The sequence below is a fragment of the Setaria viridis genome, chromosome 3, assembly GCF_005286985.2.
Source record: "Setaria viridis chromosome 3, Setaria_viridis_v4.0, whole genome shotgun sequence".
NCBI classification, from domain to species: Eukaryota; Viridiplantae; Streptophyta; class Magnoliopsida; order Poales; family Poaceae; genus Setaria; species Setaria viridis.
The window spans coordinates 8,181,358-8,191,445 of NC_048265.2; the positions used below are offsets into that span (position 1 = coordinate 8,181,358).

Consider the following 10,088-nt stretch of genomic DNA (forward strand, 5'->3'; position numbering starts at 1 on the left):
CGCAGAGGAACACAAGGGAGGCAAGGCAAGGTGTTGACCTTCTCGTCATCCTGTAGCTCCTCGACATCCATCAAGAACAAGCAAGTGAAGGTCATGTGGAGCAGCTGCCCATCGTCGGTACCAAGCCGCAACCAGTTCGTGCCACTCCCCCTCATTGACTGTCATAAGCGCGGAATCAGGGCATGTTAATGAAATAAGTTGGAAGTGTGAGAGTTAAAGCATCTTCTGGGGAAGAAAAATATGGCTGATGTGGCCAAGAAAAATAAGGCTGCTGGGGTGGATGCAACATGGCTGCCATTACTGCTGTTGTGAACTTGATTGTAGGTGTCATGCTTGGGATCTTTGCCTCAGGAGTAGCTAATGCTAAGTGAAGAAATGGATAGTGTAGTAGTGCTATTTGTCAATGAATCTTGGTTCTATTTCTGTTGTGTGGATTTTATCATTTGGTTATGTTGAGTTGTGATCTATAATCTTCATATATAATGTGGCATGTCTTATATGTTGTGTGGGATCTATCTTTTGGTTGTGGTGATGTTGAGTTGTGACATGACTTATTTGTTGATTTATATATGACACTTATTTTTGTGCGCTACGGTTTATATTTTTGTGAGCTTGTTTCCTGCCATAGTCACATTCAAGAAGGCAGTAAAGCACTATGCCAAGTGTTTTGTTGAGGATGTCCATGGCGTATTCATGCATCAAGGATTGTACCCATTTCTAGGATCGGGCCACGTCATCACCTGCCCATGAAAATAATTTTTAGGAGCGGGTCGCACCTGGAAATGGGGTCTATTTGCAGGGGCGGGTCACCCCACCGCCCACCCCTGGAAATTGCCCCTATTTCCAGAGGCGGGCCGTATGCTATAGTAACGACCCCGTATTGTAGGTGCGGGTGGCAATTTTACCCACCTCAAAAAAACGGCCTAGCTTACAAATCCTTTTTTTTTATATAGTGTAGAACACTTGGGCCCACGAAATGGCAAGTTGATGCCTGGCTAGGAAACCTACCTATAAAATGTGTGTGCGCGAGCGCATGTGCATGTTATGCAGGATCAATATTTGGGTGCAATCAATGGCTACGTATATTATTCATTCATGAAACGAAATTGCTCGTGTTTTTATTGTTCTACAGGATATCGACATAGTTATATTTCATATTTCGTAAAGTAATATGGTGCTAACATGTCACAGTTCATGTAAAACTTCTCGTTTGTTCAATGTTTTCTTTTTCAGAAAATCAGTGCAAATTTATCTTATATTAATCACATATATAACTAATATCTTAAGGATTTATACCGACAGATTTTACGTACTAGAATATCTTAGTTCACTGGCCTCGGAGGCTTAAATTATGCATTGCTTTATTCTCTGTCTTTTAGGTATAAGTTTGTAGCTGTTTGATCATTTGGCGGGGTTCTGGTTGGTTGATAGCTGTGTTTGTGTACAGTACACGCAGAGAAGGTAGCGCATGCAAGTTCCCCAACAGAACAGCCGCGTTCCATGCGTGCATTCTCGGTCGGTCTTTTTGGTCGGCCGACCGAGCCATAAAAATTGAAGCGACTGAAACTTGCAGCCAAGTTAATCTCTGACTCACTGACTGACCCGACTCGTTACACGGTGATGTATCGATGCATCCACTGACGAGCGACTCAAAAGCGAGTGAAGAAAGAGAGAGATGGGTTTGCACTTTGTACAACATAACTGCCGCGTCAAACGGGCGATGGAATGCAACTGCAACTGCAACGAAATCCCCAAGCGACCAACGACGGCGTCGACGGAGACGACGGACTACGGGGAGACGGCATCCGACGCGGCGACGCCACACCCGTAGGGGAAGCGGTTGGGCCGTCTCCTTAACTTTCCTTCTGAGTAGACAGACAGAGGCCCGAAACGTAAAGTGGGCCAGCCCACATGCAAATCCTAAGGCCCAGCCTATTCAGCAAACCCACGGCGCCTGCCTGGTCTGTTGTCTCCTCCTGGAACCTGACTGGCTGGAGAGGGAAAGAAGAAAACCGCCCCCTTGGTCCTTGGACTCACTCCGATCACTCGCCCCCCGCCCGCCTCCGCTCGTCGTCCTCCATCGCGGCGCCTCCCCGGGATCTCCTCGCCGCTCACCACTTCCTCCGTCCCCGATGGCATGGCGGCTCTCCATCTCCAAGGTTTCTTTCTCTCTCTGGTCTTTCCTCCTCCCCCGGCTCGCGCAGCAACCAAGGTTTTGATTTTCTCATCCCCCGGTCCTCCGATTCTTCCGTCACCGAGGTTCGGGGCCCTCCTCGATTGGATTGGATGGATGCGTCGTGGGACGGGGACGCGCTGCGCGTTAGTCTCGGGACACCCACCTAGGGAGATTGCGCGTCTTTCATCACAAACTAGGGTTTAGGAGGGGGATTCTCCATCGTGTTTCGCAGCCCTGCCCTGCTCTCTAATACGCTTTTTTCAACCAAAACGAAAACAAGGCTTCGATCCGATCTACTGTAACGACGAATCTTTGCTATGAGTTTGTGGTAACACCCTTAATGTCCGAGGAAGCTGAAATTGCAACAGTTAAACATTAGCAATATCGTGGCGTGATGCTTGCAATGGGGGATTTATCCTTTTGGCCATTCATTTCGGCTTGCCTCCCGATTGGCACACGTGCTCAACCTAACTTACGCCATCTTTTCGGTGCCCTATGTCTTCGTGGCAGGTTGCAAGGCATCGGTCAGCAAATGCCATCTGCAGTCAGCTACAGGCTTCCTTTCCTTTCAGGGCACCCAGAAGCGATACCGGCGCAGGTATGCTTGCTGAATTCTCCGTGTTACCTATGCCTTGGATTCACAGTGTAAATCAGTGTCTTCAGTGCCACCTGGTGCCTGCTTTTGTCGTGTTCCGACATTTCATATCCCTGGACTAGACATGTGCTATTTTAGTAATTGTCCACTTATCATGTACTCCCATGTGGTTTCGTTGCTCTTTCCCCATGTTGTTTTTTTCTGACTCGTGTTGGGGCTTAATGCAGGCAGCACGCTTAGAAATTTGCACGAGAGGTACCACTCAAGCTATGCCAGTAGCTTTCCACGCTGGATACGAGACTTTGACTCACGGAGTGAAGCTTCTCTGCTTAAAGAGATTTATAGAAGCGATCCAGAAAGAGTTGTACAAATCTTTGAAAGGCACCCTTCATTGCATTCCAACTCTTCAGCTCTTTCTGAGTATATAAAAGCTCTTGTCAGTCTTGACAGGCTGGAGGATAGCCCCCTGCTTAAAACAATGCAGAGAGGTATCTTCTCTACTGTTTTGGCCGTCATATGAACATTCAATCGTTATTTGAAAACCCCCTTGTTTCATTGCATCATTTTCTGGACCCTGGTTTTGTGGAAATTTTAGTTAAATACTTTCTCCCCCCCTGATATATCTCAATCTTGATCTAGGACATTTCGTATATAATTACTTCGTTTTTATTGTTCAATTTGAACTATAGTCATGATGCCCTTACTATGCATTTTGTTCTGTTACTTCCATAGATTTCCCCTACATATATGCCATATTATTGCATGATTTTTTGTGCATGGATCATCATATGAAGTTTTCTATGCAGGATTAGCTAGTTCAGCAACAGAGGGAGAAAGACGTACTGGTCTTGCTGCATTTGCGAGTGTTGGTAGACAGACTAAAGATGGAGCTCTTGGTACCGCGAATGCACCTATTCACATGGTTACCGCAGAAACTGGTCAATTTAAGGAGCAACTTTGGAAAACCTTCCGAAGTATTGCACTTACTTTCATTGTAATCTCTGGCATTGGAGCTCTCATTGAAGACAAAGGAATTAGTAAAGGTTTGTTATCTTGGAGTCAGATGACTATCTGTTGGTCTTGAATCAATTTCAACAGTAATTCTTATTGAAACTTGGGTTATATACAGGCCTTGGTTTGAACGAAGAGGTTCAGCCGAGCACGAATTCGACCACTAAGTTCAGTGATGTCAAGGGAGTTGACGAGGCTAAAGCTGAACTTGAGGAAATTGTTCACTACCTACGAGATCCCAAGGTGAAGTAGTATTGTTCTGGTATTTCCATTTATCTATTATTAGATAAAATCATAAAACAACTAAATAACCATTATATCTAGCCCAATATGGTTATTAGGACTAAAGCATTGTATTGTACTGAACTTCCAGCACCGTGAAGGCCAAATAACCTGGTCTATTAGTATTCTAATTATTCTTTATGCCTCAATTTTTTTGGATTTCCTTTGTCAACCTTAGAAGAAATCACACCCTCCATCCAGTTGTAGCAACCCTTTGTGAGCTCATTGTTTGACTTCACTTTCAGGCTTCTGGAACTCATCATAAACCTTTCTGACGCTCTACATCCGTAGTTGTTTTAATCTCATGCATTGTTAAATGGACTACTGCTTTGCTCCTTACCTTTCTTAAGGATGAGTTTGTAATCTAGAATTTGCGCTTATAAAAGATGTGTCAAATTGCTCCATTTTGTGCTGTATATCTATGTTCCAATATTTGATACTTACAAGCACCTCTCATGGTCTTCCAGCGTTTTACACGCCTTGGTGGAAAGCTTCCTAAAGGTGTTTTGCTGGTAGGGCCACCTGGAACGGGAAAAACCATGTTGGCGAGGGCTATAGCTGGGGAAGCTGGTGTTCCTTTCTTCTCATGCAGTGGTAGTGAATTCGAGGAGATGTTTGTGGGTGTTGGGGCTCGAAGAGTGAGGGACCTGTTCAATGCAGCTAAGAAGCGATCTCCATGTATAATTTTCATTGATGAAATCGACGCGATTGGTGGGAGCAGAAATCCCAAGGATCAACAGTATATGAAGATGACATTGAATCAGCTGCTTGTTGAGCTGGATGGCTTTAAGCAGAATGACGGGATAATTGTAATTGCAGCAACTAACTTCCCTCAGTCACTAGATAAAGCACTTGTCAGGCCTGGGCGCTTTGACCGTCATATTGTGGTTCCTAATCCAGATGTTGAGGGCCGGCGGCAGATCCTGGAAACTCATATGTCAAAGGTAAATCCATAATCGTATATTTCAAACCTTTTCTGGTTAACGATTGATGGGTTCTCTTGTTTGGAAAAGCTCACCTGAGAATTCCTCCCTGAATTTCAGGTCTTAAAAGCAGATGATGTGGATCTGATGATCATTGCAAGGGGAACACCTGGATTCTCAGGTGCAGACCTTGCGAACTTGGTCAATGTAGCTGCTCTGAAGGCTGCTATGGATGGGGCAAAAGCTGTCACAATGCAGGACCTTGAATTTGCCAAGGACAGGATCATGATGGGCAGCGAGCGCAAATCAGCAGTGATATCTCAAGAGTGCAGGAAAATGACTGCGTATCATGAGGGTGGGCATGCCCTTGTTGCTATTCACACAGATGGTGCTAACCCTGTTCACAAGGCTACAATAGTTCCAAGGGGAATGGCTCTTGGCATGGTTACACAGCTGCCGGAGAAGGATCAGCATAGTGTTTCGAGAAAGCAGATGCTGGCAAGATTGGATGTGTGCATGGGAGGAAGGGTGGCCGAGGAGCTTATATTTGGGGAAAGCGAGGTAACCTCTGGTGCCTCATCTGACCTAAGGCAAGCGACTCGGCTGGCAAGAGCCATGGTCACGAAGTATGGTATGAGTGAGCGGGTGGGTCTTGTTTCCTACAGTGATGACAATGGTAGTATGAGTGCCCAAACAAGAGGCATGATTGATAAGGAGGTGAAGGATATTCTGGAGAGGGCATACAACAATGCAAAGACGATTTTGACAGAACATGATAAGGAGCTTCATGCGCTAGCAAACGCCCTTCTTGAGCATGAAACGCTCTCTGGAGCCCAGATAAAGAAACTATTAGCACAGGTAAAGAATAGTGACAATAAGCAGAAGAAGGTTGCTAAGGTGCCGAAGAAGACGCCTGTGGCCCCACCTTCCCCCCAGTCACCGGCCGCAGCTGCTGCTGCAGCAGCAGCGGCGGCGGCACAAGAAGCAGCTGCCAAAGCCAAGGGAGTTGCGGGTACAGCGGCTGCAGCACAAGAAGCTGCGGTGAACGCGGAGGGAGTTGCGGGTATTGGGTCATAGTGGTACTGAGAGGAGAGCACGGCTGGCATTTTGTAGACTGACCAAATCAGCAGGTTGTCTGGCATAATGTGATGGGTGATTAGCGTGAGGAAGGCAGCAAGGATTTTAGCATCTGCTGAAATAAGAGAGCTGCATTCTAGTCCCAAACAGTATATGCTGGTGGTGGTGGTGCTCGGCAGGGCAACCTGAAGACAAGTTGCCGATATCATTTGTAGCAGGCAGGGACCTGGTTGTAGATAACATGCGCGTTGGCATGCGGGACCATCTTGTCGAGCGATTCTTTTGTAGTATCATTCTGTCGCGCAATGCATTCTGTGCAATGCAAGCTCATCTTTGCATTGTTCTTTGATACTGGTAGCTGCTGCTGCTGCTGTGACATCGATAAATCCCGCCCTGATCAGGTTATGTAGCAGTAATGGAATTGGAATGGTAATGGTGTTTGATCATGGAATGTCGTGGTGGGACTGCATTGGGTGCTGTTTGCTTGGTGGTTTTCTAACGTAATCCGACCGCAGTGAGATTGGAAAGCCCTCTTCGTGATTCTCGCTCGATTCCAATCCACAGGGTGCATTCTTCCACCCAATCATGTGATTTCCCCCTTATTTTTGCAACGTTATTACGAGCTTGTGATTTTCCTGTAAGCAACCGCACAAATTATCTCAACTAAACCGGATTATCATTTATTGATGGACCTGACTTAGTTGAAATAATCCCGGTAGTCTCTGGCATGGTCACGAGCATCGCAAGGAACAACGCGCGTACCGTTTTTACATCATGCACGAGCATCGCAAGGAACAATGCGCGTACCGTTTTTACATCATGGCAACCATCACAAGGATACATATGAGAGCAAATTTTAAACCTTGTTTACAAGTCTTGATCATCTTTAAAAAATTCAGAAATTATAACTACAACATATAAACAACTAGAACATGAGAGTTTTCATCGATTAAAAGGAGGTTCTTATTCAACTTAGATGTAGCTTAGGTCCAGTGGCTATCCTATCATGTTTTTCTTAGATTAAGAGTTAAAATGCAGCGGGAAGATATTAAGTAATAAGGTGCAACAATGATGTCTTTGCTCATAAGACACCACTTGCACAAGCTTAGAGCAACATCCACCATTCAATGAATGTGGCAATCACTCCCAAGAAGGAAATCTGCAAAACAATTTAATGGTAGCACCGTAAGTACATTGCGTACTTGCAGGACTTATCCATAATACTATACATTTGGTGGATGCACGAGGCTTGTCAAGTTTTATCATTAAACCATAAAAATGCAAGCATAATTTATCAAGTGAATAAGCAAAAGACATGACATTCTATGATCTCTAAGTCAAGCATCAAGTAATTGGAATAAGTAAAGGTGATCACCTAGTCGTGAGCTCAATCTTCCATAAGCTCTTCACGTTAAGTCTACATCCAAAGTCGAAGTTACAAGAGCGTGCTCTTTGACCGGGAGCGCGGCTATTGCAATAGATTAATACCCTGTAGGGGTGTACAACTTTTCCCACACGAGACGCAAGATCAACGACCATACCCTTGGCCTAGGATAAGTGTTGATTCATGCCTCGGCTGTTCACGTACCCACACTCGGCAATGAACGAATGGTCGGAAATGTATAGATGCACCGGACACGGCCGATCACACCTCATCCCATCCTGCACCGAATCCGGTCAAGGCAAGGTGCGATTTATGTTACTTGGCTTGCCATTCCCATATTAAGCATATGGTTTGTACGAAATAGTGCTCAAGTCCCAAAGCGATGAAGCGTCGGGCCTTAATCAACTCAAGCAAGCCTATGCCACTTGGATTCCACTCCCAACATGGCCCTAGCACACTTGCTCAAGTCTTGAATCATCATTCATGTTGCTCATCTTTTATACTTACTCAACTACTCAAGTATAATTAAGCAAACATCCAAATTCTCGCGAGTGGTGGTGATCTTACCACCCCTCGACTTCTACTGAGAACTAAGCATGGCTAAGCAATTATATCGAGATTTCTAGCATCCATACTTTCACTAAATAAATTGAGCTAATTCCAAGAGTTGACATGTGGTTCTACTCATTGCATATGTCTATATAGAGCTAAGCCCATGCACAACCATTAATAAATAATAGCATTTCATATTTAAAAATAGAGTTGAGATACATAGGTGCCTGCCTAAGATTGGTGCTCCAAGAACGCAACACTCCGAAACGTCATCTACGAGATTAGATGAATGCATGAATTAGAAAGGATGACATGAATATATATGCATATGAGATGCAATGACGCATGAGAGGTAAAGGCTAACATGGTTTGAGGTTATTAAGCAAGCAATCAAGGATTAGAAATAGAGCACACAAGCATAACATAGAGAGAATGCACCAAAACAATAACTCATACGCGCACATACATTCTAAGACAAGTTGTACTATGAGAAGGTTATTAACACTATAGGTGTGCTACTTTTAGTTATCATATGAACTATAACATAATTAAATTGTTACGACATAAATAGATGAGCATGCTCAAGCAAGCTAGCTAGCTAGTAACACTAGTTAATAACAACCTTAGACAGTTCATGAATTGATGCATAACTAGCATATCACATCTTAACTAAGAGTAGAGTATCACTTTCTAAATGAGAATCTAGCTTTGTACTTAATTAAGACAAGCATCATTATTTTAAGTTATATCAATGAGTTTTCTAAACATAAGAAGCATTATTTTAAGTTATATCAATGAGGTTTCTAAACATAAGAAGCATAGCACATTTATTTTCAACAAAAAAAGAAGCTTATAGGTCACATGAGCACAATTGTTTACCTAGGTATTTTGCAACCAAACTAGTTTTATAACAAGCATACATTTAAAGTAACAATAGAAATAACATATCATGGCCTTAGGTGACTAACAAGATTGGATTAATGATATTAAAAACATCTCTATATAATTGATCATGTATTTAGCAAGCTAAGAAAACTTATAATTCAACACATCATAAACTATGTAAGTGTATGATCTAAATAGTAGTTGAAGGTTAAAAGAAGCTAACAAAGTTGGATTCATAATTTTAGAAGCACATAAGAGATTATTATGCATTTTACTAATTAACTAGGTTCAAACATATCTAAAACTGTACCAATCTACACACAAATAATACTAACAACTAGCAAAATCAGTTTCGTAATTTTTGGACTAATAGAGAATTAACCATGCAATTAACAAGATAAACACTCATATAATTAAATTAGATAATTATTAATTATTTTATGAGCAAACATATTTTTAAAAATACTTGACATCATTACAAAACTAACAAAATATTTTTTGCATTCTTCCGAGCTATATTCATTATATAAATTATACAAGATGGTACATGTTTATGCATTCAAACAAACAGGATTGACTGGGTTAGGTACTGTGTACCTGCAGACCATCCGCTAATAGGGTGCGGACCGTCCACCAATCAAGTGCGGGATGGTCTCCAAAAACGCACCGCTAATAGGGGGTGGACCGTCCGCTTGTCAAGTGCAGGATGGTCTCCAGAAACGCACCAGGTCTGTGTAAACTTTGGAAATGAATTGCGGACCCTCCGGTGTCAAATGGCAAATTGTCCGCAAGACAAAGACGGGTCAAGTAGCAAAAACGGACAGATTCTGTGTGGATTTGGTGTACAAGGGGAGGACTGTCCGTGGGTGTTGAGTGGATCGTCCGCGTTGCCGTCGTGGCTCGGCGGCGACTTCGCCGGTGGCGACTCCGGTGTCAGTTTGGGGTGCGGTTTGTTTCTATGGGTTCCTAGGAGTGTCTAGAGTTTGTTCCAAGTGATGGATTTGACATGCATCAAGGTTTAGAAGATCTAGGCCATCAATGGTGCTTTGCTCAGGAAAACCAAGAGCTCAAATCCTAGAACAATGGAGGTGGATTGAGGATGGAGATGGCTCACCTGCAACGAGCACGACTCCGGTGAGGGGCTGCAGGTTGGCGTAGGGCGGCGTTGGAGAAGCTTGAGCTCGTCCTTCACCTTGAGCTTGG

The 10,088-nt window shown here is 43.7% G+C and overlaps 1 protein-coding gene across 1 annotated transcript; it reads left to right on the forward strand.

Annotated features, from left to right (window-relative positions):
* Positions 1 to 1,980: 1,980 nt before the first annotated feature.
* Positions 1,981 to 6,510, forward strand: LOC117849748 (ATP-dependent zinc metalloprotease FTSH 5, mitochondrial). The gene is made up of 7 exons (XM_034731413.2): positions 1,981 to 2,159; positions 2,687 to 2,774; positions 2,999 to 3,259; positions 3,578 to 3,814; positions 3,901 to 4,025; positions 4,532 to 5,008; positions 5,108 to 6,510. The coding sequence occupies exons 1-7, from the start codon at positions 2,133 to 2,135 to the stop codon at positions 6,062 to 6,064; spliced, it is 2,172 nt and encodes a 723-aa protein (XP_034587304.1). The 5' UTR covers positions 1,981 to 2,132; the 3' UTR covers positions 6,065 to 6,510.
* Positions 6,511 to 10,088: the final 3,578 nt, after the last annotated feature.

Excerpts from the sequence above, each read along its gene's own strand:
- LOC117849748 (XM_034731413.2), top strand. The coding sequence starts at position 2,133 with ATGGCATGGCGGCTCTCCATCTCCAAG. Across the intron at positions 2,775-2,998 it reads CAGAAGCGATACCGGCGCAG|GCAGCACGCTTAGAAATTTG; the intron begins GTATGCTTGCTG and ends GGCTTAATGCAG. Across the intron at positions 3,260-3,577 it reads GCTTAAAACAATGCAGAGAG|GATTAGCTAGTTCAGCAACA; the intron begins GTATCTTCTCTA and ends TTTTCTATGCAG.